Consider the following 17,632-nt stretch of genomic DNA (forward strand, 5'->3'; position numbering starts at 1 on the left):
TGGTGTGTAGCGATTGCATCGAAGAATTGTTCTCATACCTCTGTTATACAAAATTTGCAATGATTGAATTGATCCTTTATCACCTAAATATAAAACACTTGAACAGTAGTCAAAATGGGGCTGAATTATACTTCTAAATACAGTGATCCTTGAAAATAATGATAGATGTTTGCTAATTCTATTAAAGAAAAATAATTTTTTAGATATTTTCTTGCAAATATATTGAAAATTAGGTTTCAGAAAATGAGGTTACATTGAGTTTGTTATCCAGTATAAATCCAAGATATTTAATTTCATTGACCCATTCGATATTATTTAATTTATACCGACTAGAAACTATCATTGACTTTGTTTTATTACATTAAGTTTTAACTTGTTAGCATCCAAAAATATCTCAATTCTTTTTAACAACCACTGCATCCTTCTAACAACCTCCACAATATCATCACCACTGCATACAATAGGGAACTTGCACTAAAAAATTTTTTTTCATAAAATTGTTAATTTGTTTTAAAATGTTATATTCAAAATATTACGTTTTAACTAAGAATAGTGTACATACAAACATCTGATCAAAGTTCCGCGCCTAAAATTTCCGTTTCAAACAACTTCAAAAGCGAGAGCTGGGGTCTGACATCATAGGCCACTCGTATCGTTTGCTCGTTCGCTGGGCTATTGCATTTAATGCAGTTTGCCCATAGATAAATAATATAGTTGACATATCTTGTTTTACTCTGTGGCAAAAATGATTTTTTCTGTGACAGGCAAAATATTAACATTTTATCTCTGTTGACATGTATCAAAAAGTTTTTTTTATGAAATTACTTTTGTCGTTTCTTGTGTTGAAGAACAAAGAAGAAACAAGTAACTTAAAAATAAACAAAACTTTTAGTAATAAAAGTAAGAGTACTTAAAAAGTAAGAGTTTAGTAATAAAAAGTAAAAGTAAGAGTAAAAAAGTAATTTAGTAAAACTTTTAGTAATAAAAAGTATTGGTGCTACTATAGTATGAGGTCTACAGTCGGGTTTCTACTATAGCTTGCGGTCTACCAAGGGATGCGGTGTAAGTATAAGCTGAGACGATAAAGATATTAACTTGTAAAATTACAATAATGATTCTTCTTATTTATGCGTATTATTAACTTTGTAAAGAAGGATTTTGTTGGCTATGTACACGTTCTATCGTTACGTCTGCTAATCACCATAATCTTTTCTCAGAAGGCTTTGAACACAATAATGAAAGGCTCCAGTAGGTACTAATAAACATTACAATAAAATATAATCTTTATTATAATGCAAATTACACCGTAATCTTTTCCAGGATATACGAAATCCTTCGGTTAGAGGTAGGTAGATCAAACCCACGGGGTAAACCCTATACTATAATATAATGGTATTTACCAAACTAATGTTATAAGGTTTAAACATGCTTATTAATAACTCTTACTTATTTGCCTTGACACCTCGCATTTCTCCAATAGAATAGCTTTCACTACTTTTTATAAAAGTTGCCACCATGAAGACATCAACGGTAGGTAAGTTGTCAAACTTACCCTCGTCCGTCATATTATGTGTTTTAAACTCATTACAAAGTAGCACTCAACTTTATCAATTTCAGTTTAAAACTAAGCTGATTGGGGAACTACTTATTACAATATATAAGATGAACATAAATAATACCTAGGAATTTTCCATTAAAGACGATTAAAATGTAATATACCCGTGATACCTACCCTAATCGCGTTGTTTCCGACTGCTAGCACGTGGCCCGTGACATCGGACCAATAGAAGGACGTTCAAAAGCCTCCTAAGATATTTGAATTTTATAGCATTTTCAAAGCGTCGTAATTAGCGTACGGGTTAAAAATATTTGATTTTTTCGCATGCAAGCGTTTTAAGATCATGTTACCTTATGTATTTGAATATCATTTTGATATTTAAAAATTTATGCAAGTTCCCTATTAATGTGTCATCTGCAAAAAGACTAATAAATTCCAGAGCCTCAACATAATTTACGTCATTGATGAAAATAATAAATAATAATGCTCCAAGTACACTGCCTTGTGGTACGCCAAAACAATTAGGTAGTTCTGTTGATTTACTTTGGCCTAACTGCACATAATCAGTTCTTTTTTTGAGTTATTCGTTAAACCATTCATTAAGCGTTACAACCCCTAGAAATTATAGCTAATGCCATGGCATTCAATATCCTATTCTTGGGTGAGGTGGATTATTTCTCTTTCATTTAAGGCTTGCTGTGTGTCTTTGCTGCGGTCGTGACTCTTATCCATTTCTTCATGTCTTTGCACTGAACTTTGCAATCTCTAACATTCATTGTTATTATATCTTCTATATATCATCCAGTCATCTTTTTCTAGATCTTCCTTTACACCTGAGCCATAGTGATGTCCAGTTAGTTATCCTTCTCAGTATATCTGTGTATTGGCGTCTCTTTATATGTTCTATATCCGAAGAGATTTTATGTATCTGACCATATTTCTTCTTTTAATTCTTCTTCAATTTCGGCATTCATTTTCATTCTTTTTTCTCCCTCTTTTATTACATTGGTGCCCAGTATCATTCTCATTATTTCGATTTGGTTAGAAATTAAAAATACAACCAAAAAATTCATTGAAAAATCGATTTCAACCATATGTGGCTTTATTCTTTTATCCAAGTTTTAATAGTGAGGCAAGATAGATGAACGTTAAGGAATCAGTAAAGGTTATGCTAGAAACTATTTTAGAATCTCTACCTATGAGAAATTTTGTCAGGATCAAAACAGAACAAGAAAACATCGGCTAACTGATGACCTCTTTGCCTCAATAAACCTGCCATATTCAGGAAAATTCAACCAAATGTGGATGTTTTAAAATTGCGGTAAAATTCCAGTGATCTTCCTCTACCAAACAAATTAGCTTTTTTGGAAGACCATCACTAACATAAATATGTGGATGATATTGAATTGAATGAATTTTTGAGACAATTTGAACAAAAATCTCTGAAGATACAAAAGCACATAAAAACCTTCATCAATCCAGCAGTGGATTGACTAGAGCTTCTTCTTCTGCTTTTGCCCTTTAATTCATCCAATTTTGAACATAGGCTTCCCCCAGTTTCCTCCATTCGCTTCTGTTTAGTGCTTTCTGTTTCCAGTGCGTTCCTCCTATCTTTTTAATGTCGTCTCCCCATCTCATCTGGGGTCGTCCTCTTGCTCTCGTTCCTGTCCGTGGTCTCCATTGTTGTATCATGGTATTCCACCTAATTGTCAAATGTCGAACTGACGAGAGCTGCAAGAAGAAAATAACTCTCGAATGCCTCTGAATTGTGTCTTTCTGGTCTTTTACCATCTATTTCTTCTTTCTTTCCCATATTTTCATTTACTAGTTTCATTGTTCCCATTTACATAGCAATTTTCATTGAATTGAAAATTAGTACATATTTATATGAGTCTGCTGAAAAATAAAATTATCGTTTTTCATGCTCTAGTCTCTAGTTAATTTAAATTATAAACAAGTAGGCCAATGACTTTAAAGTTTGATAAACATTGTGATAATCAATTAGCATAAACTTCAAATGGTGTTTATATTTAAATTAACAAACATTGTATTTGTATATGAGTGTATGCATATAAATAAGGTCATAACCACTATTGTATAATAATTTTGTATAAATAGTCTCCACTAAATGTGGGCACACTAAAGAGGGTTAGCTGTATGAGACATATTTAGGGCTTCCAATCCCGCAGCCTGACTTCAATCTCGGTATTTGCGGGACTACGAATTTTCAATCCCGCATATTGAAAATAGTCATATTTATATGAGGCAAATAAAACAATAAATTAATCAACTAACTCCACATTTATTTAAGTATTACTATTAGTATGAGATCAAAACTGTTTTTTTTTTCACAAACAACAGTAACAAATACTGAAAAAATAAAAAATCTATCTTCTTCAAAAAATACACCAATAAAATTTAAAAAAAAACCCAAAAACCCATTTTCAACTGAAAATTAATATAATTTACTAATTTAGTTGCTATATTACTTAGCTATAAGTTACTATTATTTAGCTAAAGCTTTCAATTGAAAATGTTTGCAAATAAAACACAACATATTGGATGGTATGAATAAAAACGGAGGATAAACTCCGAGTATGTTGTCATGAGTATGAGCATAAAATATAAGTTTATACTAAATTTCATATGAATAAAAACATGTTGGTACGTAAGAGTAGATACTACCGCATGGAGTATGTACTCCAAAATTTGGAGTATAAACTACATCCTCATTTTTATTCATACGAGCCAATATCTAAATCTAAACTGCCATCTGCCACACTTATGCGTATTTTAGACACAATATAGCCAGCAGCAGAAAATGCCCTTTCGGCTTCGATACGTCGACAGTATTCCTTTTTAGGCTTTATATGCAAATGTAAGATATGTTCCCATTGACTCCCCAGATTCACAGAGAGTCATTTCTATTTTAATAATGGACTCAAGTGTATTAGCTCGAGATAGCGACGGGCAAAGTAAATATATTACATGCTGACGATATAGTTAACTCTAACTCCTGTTGCAATGTAAGATTAAGATCGGAACCCGATGATGGAACCTCTACATTGTTTCTCACGTGTTTCTTACTTGATAAGCCTCTTCGTTATCATTGCTCTCAGAAGAAATTTAAAAGGCTGTAAAAGAAGCTTCATTCCCGTTACAAAATCATTAATTTCTTTTCGAAGTGAACTTTTCGGTGGGGAGATGAAACGTTTCATCGTCACACGACGCTTGGTAACTACGAGGCTTTTGGGGATAAATCAGTAGTGCAGTCACATTTCTACGTCTTTGTAAAATACGGCGCAAAGACAGTTTATTGATAATTTTGAGCGTAGCTACAGCAGTAATGTACGTTTTTTTGAGTCCGCAAATCCCGCGGATCCCGCGCCTGTAATTCCTCATCATGCGGGATCCCGCAATACCGAGATCTCGGTATTGCGGGATTGGAAGCCCTAGACATATTATAACCGTTTCTTTAACATCTTTTTGTTTGCATTTTTTTTTTGTTTTCGTTTTCATAGATATTACCATATTATTTCTCTTGTTACCATTTTAATAAATTTTGAAACTGGATGTTTGTCAAGAATGCTATTGCTTTTGTTTTCCTTGGCCTTTGTTTTTTTTTGCTTACGAATTTGTTCTTTTTGTGATTCATCAAAATTTTTTTTTTGTTGGATTGTGAAAAACCAAGAGGTCTAAATAGATATTTGGATCGATTTGCCAGATCTTTAATTGAAGAGCAGTATTCCTTGCACTGTTGTCATTGAAATGAAAAGTTCAATGAAAATAAGAAAAATTATGTCTCATAAAATTTTTAGAAATATCTCATACTTTTTTCCACACCGTACCATATACTTTACTGCCTTTCCATCTTTTAGTTCGGGTTCACCTGTCACCTACAAAATACGATAATACCAAATAATTAAAACTAAAATTGTTTTAATTTAATGATATATTGTTTAATCCACATCATATTCTACTATTGTAAAAATATTTTATTTAAATAGTTTGTGGGCAGTAGTAACATTATAAACTTTACAAACTCGCTAAAATGTTTACTTTGAAGAGGTAGTTTAAGTGATAATGTGTATATGGGTGTTGATCTGTTGGATAATTGAAGAATATCGTTATAAACGGAAACACAAACGAAGAGTTTGTATGTAGTTGTTTATATGTTTATATGTATTTTTTGTCTATTTGTCTTAAAATAAAAATGGATTAAAAGTAATTAGTGGAGTCACTGAAGGTTTTCACCTCCGATTTCGTTGAACCTTTATCGATTTTCATGAAAATTGGTGAGTAGTTAGAAGATACTTCAAGGAACAAAGATGACATTATGCCAACTTGCGCTTTTTCCCTGGGGGTGGATGTCACCCCTTCTCGGGGGTGAAATTTTTTTTAATAAAAAAAATAACTAGAAATCGATAGAGGGGCAACTTCTAAGCAAAATTTGTTATATAAAGTTATTAACATAAATCAATACTTTTTGAGTTATTAAATATCAGAAATTTTATTTTTTCTTATAAAAAATGCATGTTTTAAAGCTGTTTTTCACGTATTACTCAAAAACTATAAGCTTTTGTAAAAAAACTGTTATTACCAAAATTAAAGATAATAAAAAAGGATATCGCACGCATCTTATGGAAAATATAATGTCACTCAAATTCAATAAAATTTATACGATTAGATTCGTTTTAATATAACGATCAATTCTTATCATTGCGCCAACTCTTAATTATGATTAATTACGGCGCAAATTGCAATTAAAGTTTATCGAAATCACATTTTTGGAGTCCATAAAATGTTAGTTTACAATCATTATTGCTCTGAGTGTTATTCATAACAGCTTAAATCCTGCTGGGCTAAGCGGATTAGTCAAACTAATCCGCTGATTGATGGAGTACCGAAAATCTGGGTATTTTAAAATATTTTTCTCTCTCTAACTTATGTACCTACCCATTTGATTTCAGATTTATTTATATCAATTTCTGCTCTTATTTTTAAAAATAGAGAGTTGGCGCAATGATAAGATTTGATCGTTAATTTAAAACGAATCTATTGGTATAAATTTTATTGAATTTGAGTGACATTATATTTTCCATAAGATGTGTGCGATGTCCTTTAATACACTCCCCACTTAAAGAACTAAACTAATGTTATTTCAAAGTGAGTTATGGGTAATTGAATGTATATTTTTTTCGACGAGTAGGTACTCAAATCCAAGTATTCAAGCTTACATAACGGGAAAACGATGCATTTTATAGAATATACTTGTAAAGCACTTGTCAAAGTACTTCGGAGTAGGGGAACAAGGGGCTTGTTGTAACAGGGGTAAGTAGTAACACGGCTTTTTCATAGGTTATTTTTGACCGTTTTTAACTAATTTAGCTGGCTCAATCTTATTCTCTTATCGCCCTGCAAATGACACCGTCTAGCAAGCCATCCTCCCATAGTAGTGGAGTCAATGAAGGTGGATATGAGTTATTACCTCAGATTTCGTTGAACCTCCATCGATTTTCATAAAAATTGGTGAGTGGTTAAAGGATACCTCAAGGAACAAAGGTGACATAGTGCCAACTTGCGCTTTTTGCATTTTAAGGGTGAAATACACCCCTTTTTTTAAATTATTTTTTAGATTTCTGAAAGTCCAGTCACTGTAAGTTTTCACTTCCTATTTCGTTGAACGTTCATCGATTTTCATAAAAATCGGTAAGTAGTTAGAGGATACCTCAAGCAATAAAAGTTATATAGCATCAACTTGCGCTTTTGCAATTTAGGGGTGCAATACACCCCTACTTTTTAAATTGTAAAAAATGCAGATTTCCGCATTATGGTGCAAGTAATCTCGTATAATTAAGAAAAATAAATATTTTTTTTATATTTATGTGCATGAATTGCATTTTTTTTAATTATTCAAACCTTATAGCAACCAAAAATCCGAAAATTAACCAGTCGAAAATGACGAAAACCTTACTCTTCTATATTTCTGAAAGTGTAGTCACTAAATGTTTTCACCCACGATTTCTTTGAACCTTCATCTATTTTCATCAAAATTGTTGATTAGTTAGAGGATACCTCAAAAAACAAAAGTGATATGGCACCAAATCCACCTTTTTTTTTTAATGATAAAAATGCAGATTTCAGCATTCTGGCTCAAGCAATCTCGTTTAATTAAGTAAAATAAATATTTTTTTACATTTATGTGCATGATTTATAATTTTTATTAATTTTTCAAACCTTATAGCAAATAAAAATCAGAAAATTAGCAAATCGACAATCACGAAAAAATTATTCTTTTATATTTCCAAAAAGGCAGTCACTGAAGGTTTTCACCCCTGATTTCGTTGAACCTTCATCAATTTTCATGAAAATTGGTAAGTAGTTAGAGAATACCTCAAGAAACAAAAATGATGTGGTACCAACTTGCGTTTTTATCCTGGGGGTGGATGTTACCCCTTCTCATGGGTGAACACTATTTTATTAAAAATAACCCCATAATTAGATAGAGGAGTAAATTCTAAGAAAACTTTCTTTTATCAAGTTTATAAATTTTTTATTTAAATAATATTTCATAATTTAATAAAATATTAATGGTACAGTAAAACCTGACAATAACGGCCACTAAAAATAGAAAACAAGTGGCCGTTATAGAAATGTTGCCGCTAATGCTAGGTTTCCTTTTCCACAAATACATAAAATATAATTGAAAATTTATTTATTTTAGTAATTAAAGCAAATCTAATTAATTATAATTCTACAAACAAACGGAACATACTAAAACTAAATTCAATTTACTACAATATAAAACAATATCTATACGAAAAAACAACTACAGGAAAAACAGAATTTTTGTTTGTTTTACATTTTTTAGATAAACGAAACGTACTAAAACTAATTTAATATAGGTAATACATAATATAAAACAACATACTATAGCTACTACGAAAAATACGCTTATCACTAAAGTATCGTCGTGCTTTCATGCTATATTCAACAAAACCAACTTGGTACGGCCTTTAATTAGATATCGCAAATCACTTTGGCTGATTTTCTCTGCATATATATTATGTTTGAGGAATCCCTTTTTTTTTGTGAGACTGGATATAGGACATTTCTCAAGTATGAATTCACATTCATGGTATATCGTTGCTATACAGGGATAATAATCTGTGCAATGTTATGGTACAGGCTACGTTAAATATGAAGTAAATGTGGAAGATATACACTGGTTATTCATTTCAATTTAATTTGATTGTTTTTTAATCGTTTACAATATTTAAAATAATTAAAGACATAAAGTTAGGGATTTCAAAAAGAAATTCAGTTCTCACTGGCAAGGTGGGAAATAATAAAGTGCTATACAATAGCATTTCATTACAATGTTCGTTACAGGCATTACAGGCTGCTCCGTTTGAGAAAACTCATACTCTCAAACTTTGAGAAAACACTCATTCAGTTTCGACCAACCCTGTATTAGCTAAAATTAAACGTTTTGCTAGATTAATAATTTTTAACAATAATAGACTATATTAAAAATCACTTGAAAATAAATTGATTTTCTGATGTCAAATCACTACAATTATACAGGGGGTGAATATTGCTATGAAATTTGAAAAAAAAAACGTAATTATCTTTTAAACTACTTCGTATAACATCACAAAACATATTTTAAGAAATAAAACATAGAGGAGAATCCAAAAATGTAAAAATATACAGGGTGTTCCATTAAACAAAAGATAATTTTGTTTCACCCTGTCAATATGGGTGGCCCTGTATATTTGGAAATGTATTTAACTTCTGATATTATCTAGGCCCCAATCTCACCTAAATAAACTTTTTTCATATCTCCTACAACAAACGACTAATTGGACTTCCCACAACCTGTATACATACAAAATCTCCGCTATAAAATTTTTTCAATGAAATGTTATTGGTTTTTTAAAAATACCTCCGTTAATTTTTGAAATATGAGATTTATCCAAAAACCATTACAAATCTAAGTAAAAGGTCTATAACACTGTATTAAACATAATTTTCTAAATCCTTTATTTTTTTTTTAAATACAAGGTGAAAGGGCCCCGGTTACATGGTTCTCGCAGTAAAATTTAGGTTTTAAATGTTTCTATCTCGGTTATTTTTTATCGTAAAAAAATATTAAAAAAAGAAAAAGCTTAAATAAAGTTAAAACTAAAATTTTGTTCTCTACCATTTTTTAAGTATATCGAGTATTTTTGGAGTTATTATCAAAAGAAAATGAAATTCACGAAAATTTGAAAAATTCAAATTTTTTTTAATCGTATTTTTTTTTCAAATATATGCATTCTAAACCGGTCAAAATTATTGAAGTTATTACTCATGTTAAAATAAATAAAGTTTTAAATGGGTTACTATAAATTTTAATTTTTGTGGAAATGACGTATGTTTAATTTTTCATTCTTCCCTAAAAAATCTGAAAGGGTCCTCTTGTTTCCATCATAACTTGCTTAATTTTGATGCTATCGACTTCTTATATAGCTTTTTGATAGTTACCTTTAAGTACTTTATTAAAATGTTTAGTATCTATATTTAACAAAGTGCATCGTTTTCCTGTTATTTAAGCTTGAATACTAAGATTTGAGTACTCGCGGAAAAAAAATATACATTCAATTGCATATAACTCACTTTGTATATGTAATAAAGGATTTTTCGAATAAGGAGCTTATTTATTTTTATATTATCTTCGATTTTGGTAATAACAACTTTTTTGAAGAAACTTATGGTTCTGGAGTTATTTATGAAAAACTGCTTTAAAACATGGATTTTTTTCAGGAAAAATCAAAACTTTTGATCTTTAATAACTCAAAAACTATTGATTTATTGTAATAACTTTATATAACAAATTTTACTTATAATTTGTCGCTCTGTCGATTAGTGGTATTATTTTTAATAAAATAATTTCCACCCCCGAGAAGGGGTGGCATCCACCCCCAGGGTAAAAGCGCAAGTTGGCACCATGTCACCTTTGTTTCTTGAGGTATCCTCTACATACTTACCAATTTTCATGAAAATCGATGGAGGTTCAACGAAATCGGAGGTGAAAACCTTCATTGACTCCACTATTAGCGGTGTGCAAGTACTTGGAAGGGGAAACGAGAAACGACCGTGCGCGAGTCGCGGAGAAATATTGCAACTATCTTAAATAATTCATATTGTCAATTGAAATTGTCAAATTGACGTATATTTCATACCGTCTGTCAATGAAGCAGAAAAATTATATATTGCTCCACAATATTGATATGATATGCAATTATTATATAAAGGTAAATTTAATTAATTTTATTTTGCTTGCAGTACTGCATTTTAATAACTAATTTTATTTACTACATACAATTGTTGACGTTTTCATAACATAACCTGAATCATATTTTTTCTTCTTATTATTTTTTTGGACTATGGCCTTGACAATTATCCAGTAACCAGGACTAATATAATTGGCCAATATAATTAAAAGTGCGAATTTTAGTATAGAGCGTAGAAATAGGGGTCGCTTTGCCGAACTTGCACGGTCCCAATAGTTGCAAATATTAGTTTTGTGCACGAGCTTCAATTGGATGTGTTAATATAAAATTTTGACACTCATAAAATTTTGGTTATCGCTATTGTTTTAAACGGAAATGAAACTTTCGGTGTTCATTTCTTTTCTAAATTTAGTTATTCTTTGATGTTGCTTAACAATTTTACGATTAGGAAGATATTTTTACAGTTATTTTAATAAATATACAAAAGTGTGCTACGGGGTATGTTGTAACAAAACGTTGGGGCTTGTTGTAACATGTTGTAATATGGCTTCGTATATTCGGAAGTGAGCTGAAATATATTTTGGATTAATTCCCATGAAGATGCAAAAACTGTCATTTACCAATGTGCCGTGAAACTCAGTGCTAAGCAACTTCCTTCTTATTGGTATCAAAATAGTTGGTCCAAATTGGGTTCAAATTGTTATGCGTAGAAATCTACAGTTGTATTTAAGAACACCGGAAGCCACGTTATTAAGTCGAGCAACATCTTTCAAAAGGAGCAACGTTCTTATTTTCTTTGAAATATACCAAAAAATTCAAATTATCGTACTGTTACAAACTGCCCCAATAGATGTTACAACTAGCCCCAAGCGCGGGGTAAGTTGTAACAATGCACTTTTTTTGGTAAAATGCTAGTTGATTAAAAAATAACAGTCTTTTTAACTAACTTTTTTTCAGTTCAGTTTGATTCAGAAAGAGTTAAACTAGCGTTGAGTGTTTAATTAGTGATAATTGGGAAAAATCGCTGTCAAGATATATTTGATTTTATGAAAATTGTTACAACTAGCCCCCTCCTCCCCTACCTATCAAATGAGCTCCAGTAGAAGTTAATAGCATCAAAATTAAGAAGTTATGATGAAAATAAGGAGAACCCTTTCGATTTTTTTAGGAAAAAGTGAAAAATTAAACATACGCCATTTCCACAAAAATTAAAATTTGTAGTAATCCTCACAAGAATTTCTTTAGGTTAACATAGTTAATGATTTCAACAATTTTCACCGGTTTAGAATGCATATTTTTGAAAAAAAGATACAATTTAAAAATCACAATTTTTAAAGTATATAATACTTTTCATTTTCTTTTGATAATAACTCCAAAAATACTCACTATACGTAAAAAATTATATATAACTAAATTTTAGTATTTTTTGTTTCAAATACTTTATTCATTATACTATTTCCGTAGAGTAAAAAATAACCGAGATAGAAACGTTAAAAATTTCAATTTTGCTGCGAGAACCATGTAACTGGGGCCATTTAACCTTTTATTGTTAAAAAAGTGAGAGGTTTAAAAGACTAATTTTGACATTTTTAATAGCTCTTAGAGTCATCTATTAAATAGTTTTTAGATGAACCTGATATCTTAAAAATTAACGGAGTTATTTACAAAAAAACAATAACATTTTTTTGGAAAAAATTTTAAAAGATACATTTTGAAACATTTTTGGTGCATAAATTTTAATGCTATCAACTTGTTCGAGGGCTTATTTGATAGATATTTCTATGAACTTTGACAATTGTTTGTTAAGTTTATGTTATAAAACGCATCATTTTGCCGGTATTTAAGCTTGAATACTTTGATTTGGGTACTCGACGAAAGAAATATACATTCAATTACCTATAACTTACTTCTAGTTAACACAGAAAGGTTTTCCTAGTAAGGAGTTTATTCGATTTTTTATTTGCCTCAATTTTGATAATAATAACTTTTTTGTAGAAACATAGTTTTTGAGTTATTTATGAAAAATCGGTTAGAAACATGCATTTTTCTCACGAAAAATTAAAATCTTTGATCTTTAATAACTCAAAAAGTTTTGATTTATTTTAATAATTTTATATAACAAATTTTGCTTATAATTTGTCCCTCTATCGAATTGTGGGGTTATTTTTAATAAAATAATTTTCACCCCCGAGGAGGGGTGGCATCCACCCCCAGGGTAAAAGCGCAAGTTGGTACCATGTCATCTTTGTTTCTTGAGATATCCTCTAACCACTCACCAATTTTCATGCAAATCGATGGAGGTTCAACGAAATCGGAGGTAATAGCTCATATTCACCTTCAGTGACTGCACTAAATATTCAAAGTAGAATCTTACTAATTCCGCAAGGTTCTGAAACTGTTTTCTTGTGATATGTCTAAATTAAGTATTACTCTGGGCTAATTAGCAAAATACAAGGAAAAGTTATTTACCAGCAATTTTATTGCTGGAATCGAATTATAAGATTCTATATATTAATAATATAGGTATGCAAAGTCCGCAGATAGTGTGCTACTTTTTTTATAAACAAAATGGCGCCTGAAAATCGTGTTTTTTTCAATTTTTGCTCTATAACTCCAAATATTTTAACTTTACACCAAAAATACCCAAATAAAAATTCACCGCAATTAAATTCTACATAGAGACGTGTTTTTCCCGATTCACTTCGACGAAAACTTTCCCCGGAAAAAGCGGGTTTTTCCAACAAAATCTTTAATTTTCAACTAAAATTTTAGATAAGTAATTGTTAATCAATAATTAAATAACTTGTTAGTGTAAAAGACCTTTTCATATAGATTATAATTCCAGAAGCCGATGGAAATTGAATGAACAGTTTAGCAACAATTGAATTTTTAATTAAAAATTTACGGTCGCTATAATAACGACAATAATTATGATGTATAAGAATAACTATGATTTTTTCATAAAAAGACACTATACCTATCTAATGTACTTTACAGAATTAAAATTGGACTATTTAAGCGGCCTCAGGAATATTTTAAAATGATAAACAATTGTTTGGCTTATAAACAAATAGAATATCTCGGGAAATATTAAACTAAATTAAATTGTGAAAACGGTATTCCAAAAACAGCGGCAGGACGCTTCTTTTAAAAGAAAAAACGTTTAATTACGACGAGTGGTTCCTGAGATACAACCGGTGAAAGTTGACCGGAATTTACGGCAAAGATATAAATAAACAATAGGATCATAATTTTCAAACCATCACCTTTTTATTTTTGTCCTCTTTCTCCACACCAATTTTCATATCCTTAAAATACTCATAACATATATTATTATAATAAAAACTATCGATAATACGTGTGAAAATTGCCAAAAATAGCAAAATTCCAATCAAAAATTAGGTTGGAGAAAATGTAACCCTCAAAGTTCAAAATCGATATACGTTAAAAAAATGCGTTTTCTCGGCTTCCCATGGAGCAATTTCCTTCATTCTTTTTTTGTTCCCTAATAATTCGAGTAGAGCCATCGAACTAACTCATTATTAAATGTCAAACTTGCTTTTGTTTTGTTATAATAGATTAATTTATTTATAAGAACAGAAAACTACATATTTTTTCCAGTTGTAGGCTTTTTTTAGATAAACTTACTACAAGTGTACCTTTTAAAGTTAAAAACATAAATATTCTCATTTGAAAGCTGTATAATTATTTAAACAATTTTTATTTAAGCAAATTAAAATTTTGTGTTATAATAAATAAATTATTTTATTATAACAAAACAAAAGCAAGTCTGACATTTAATAATGCATTAGTTCGATGGCTCTACTCGAGTTACTTGGGAACAAAAAAATAATGAAGGAAATTGCTCCATGGGAAGCCGAGAAAACGCATTTTTTTAACGTATACCGATTTTGAACTTTGAGGGTTACATTTTCTCCAACCTAATTTTTGATTGGAATTTTGCTATTTTTCGCAATTTTCACACGTATTATCGATAGTTTTTATTATAATAATATATGTTATGAGTATTTTAAGGATATGAAAATTGGTGTGGAGAAAGAGGACAAAAATAAAAAGGTGATGGTTTGAAAATTATGATCCTATTGTTTATATCTTTGCCGTAAATTCCGGTCAACTTTCACCGGTTGTATCTCAGGAATCACTCGTCGTAATTAAACGTTTTTTCTTTTAAAAGAAGCGTCCTGACACTGTTTTTCGAATACCGTTTTCACAATTTAATTTAGTTTAATATTTCCCGAGATATTCTATTTGTTTATAAGCCAAAAAATTGTTTATAATTTTAAAATATTCCTGAGGCCGCTTAAATAGTCCAATTTCAATTTTGTAAAGTACATTAGATAGGTATAGTATCTTTTTATGAAAAAATCATAATTATTCTTATGCGTCATAATTATTGTCGTTATTATAGCGACCGTAAATTTTTAATTAACAATTCAATTGTTGCTAAACTGTTCATTCAATTTCCATCGGCTTCTGGAATTATAATCTATACAAAAAGGGCTTTTACATTACCAAGTTATTTAATTATTGATTAACAATTACTTATCTAAAAGTTTAGTTGAAAATTAAAGATTTTGTTGGAAAAACCCGCTTTTTCCGGGGAAAGTTTTCGTCGAAGTAAATCGGAAAAAACACGTCTCTATGCAGAATTTAATTGCGGTGAATTTTTATTTGAGTGTTTTTGGTGTAAAGTTAAAATTTTTGGAGTTATAGAGCAAAAATTGAAAAAAACACGATTTTCGGGCGCCATTTTGTTTATAAAAAAAGTAACACACTATCTGCGGACTTTGCAAACCTATATTATTAATATATACAATCATCAGATTCGATTCCAGCAATAAAATTGCTGGTAAATAACTTTTCCCAAAAATGGCCTATTCTCCGATAATCAGCCCAGACTATATGTATTATGTTTATAATTATTGGTGTAATTAACACTACGAAGGAAAGAAAAATGAGCTATAGTCTTTTTACTACAAAAGCAAGATTACGTAGGTCAAAATTTCTGACGTCAGAGCACTGCCAAATCATTAGAATGTGATACTTATCAGATATTTTCTTTGTTTTTGTTTACTGTACAAATAATATCTCTAATTCTTTATTTTAATTAATGATGTCAATAGGTTTTCATTTCTTGCCAAAATATATTAAGAGGCTACAGTAGCAATCAACAGGTAGCAACAAACGCGGTCCAAGATTGCGGCCGTAATTTTGAATATGTTGTCGAGATATTTGGCACACATATTCGTAATATAATAAAGGATGGCGGTACAGAGCCCAATTTGAGAAATAAATTAGTATGTGGATATTACTCTGTAATTAAATACAATATTAAAAAAACGAGCCTGTACCGCCATTAAGACGAACAAAAAAATACACTTTCTTCAAATAAACTTTTTCATCCTATGCCTAGATTTTGTGTCATTTTGGACCTACTAAATTTTTTTTATTTTTATCAAAAAATCGAACATATTATAACTAATAACTAATTAGGCAACATAGAGAAATTCTGTTCTGTTCTGTTATCTTTATCGATATCTGTTCAGTGCAGTAGTTTTAGTCCGTTCTTTAACGGTAAAATATTGCAAAACCTCTAAATTTTAAAGAACCGCTTGGATTGACATGAAATTTGGCATACACATAGCTAACCAGTCAAAGAAAAAAAGTAATATTGTGCCGATATGTGCTTTTGCCGCGGGGGTGGTTTTCACCCCCTCTTGGGGGTGAAAAAATATTCGTCCAAAGTAAGTCCGGAAATGGATAAACTGACTAATTCTAAGTAACTTTTGTTTTATAGAGTTTTTTCACTAAGTCAATATTTTTCGAGTTATTTGCCAGTAAATATGCTCATTTTTTCAACAAAATAACCACGTTTTTAGACGGTTTTTTGCAAATAACTCAAATAATAAGTATTTTGTCGAAAAAACATTCTTAGCAAAAATATATCCTGTAAAAAATTTAAAAAAATGGTGTATACATCACGTCTGTATACCTAGTAGAAGCAGAATAATAGCTAATTAAAAATAGGTTCATATTCGTAAAATTCCAAATGGAATACTTTAACGTGAAGTAACTAAAAATGAAGCTCATTTCGGGTAAAACTTATTACAACTTATTTAAAGTGTTTAAAAAAAGCTTCATTTTTGTTTTATAAAAAAAATTTCTAGCATCAAAAGTAAACAAGTTACGCTCAAAATAAAGTTAGTCTCTTTTTTTTTTGGTAAAAAAATCGGGAAAATCACCCCCTAATTAGTATCTCAAATAAACTTAATCGTTACGACTTCACAAGTTTTTTGACTCGTGTATGTATTGTTTATATGATCTGTAAGTTTCATCGGTTTAAAGTCCTTATTTTTGACATGGCTGTAGTTAAAATGGGTTGAACAAGTCACTGATCACGAATGTATGCAAATTCAGAAACACCAAATCTTAATCAATTTTTGTGTAACAGAAAAACAAAAAATACATGATATTCAAAAAAGCAATGCTAACTTTTTTTGTTATTCGAGATTTTTGGTATCTCTAACAATTTTTAAGTTATTTTGAAAATATTTTTCAAAATTAAAATTTTTAAAAATTTCACTTTAAAACCAAATTTTTTCAAAAATAAGCACTTTGAATCCATGAAACTTACAGATCATATAAACACAACATAAGTAAAATAATTTGTGGAGCGGTAACGATTTATTTCATTTAAGTTGCTAATTAGGGGGTGGTCTTCCCGATTTTTTTTTTGCAAAAACAAAAGGGGCCAACTTTATTTTGAGCGTAACTT

General features: G+C 30.1%; 2 protein-coding genes across 3 annotated transcripts in view; both read left to right on the forward strand.

Moving 5' to 3' along the window:
- Window positions 1-17,632, forward strand: part of LOC126892004 (uncharacterized) — a 502,972-nt gene that overhangs the window by 380,687 nt on the left and 104,653 nt on the right. The gene's annotated exons all lie outside the window — the stretch shown is intronic.
- The window catches only part of LOC114330172 (transmembrane channel-like protein 7), a 54,228-nt gene that overhangs the window by 1,733 nt on the left and 34,863 nt on the right, over window positions 1-17,632 (forward strand). Inside the window, exon 1 of one of the 2 annotated variants that reach the window (XM_028279492.2) lies at window positions 5,642-5,714. The exons of the other annotated variant lie outside the window; for it this stretch is intronic. Coding sequence (XP_028135293.1) covers window positions 5,642-5,714 — 73 coding nt within the window. Of the gene's footprint in view, window positions 1-5,641; window positions 5,715-17,632 lie in introns of those variants that run through there. 2 annotated transcript variants of the gene reach the window in all.

Source organism: Diabrotica virgifera, chromosome 9 (genome assembly GCF_917563875.1).
Source record: "Diabrotica virgifera virgifera chromosome 9, PGI_DIABVI_V3a".
Taxonomy (NCBI): domain Eukaryota; kingdom Metazoa; phylum Arthropoda; class Insecta; order Coleoptera; family Chrysomelidae; genus Diabrotica; species Diabrotica virgifera.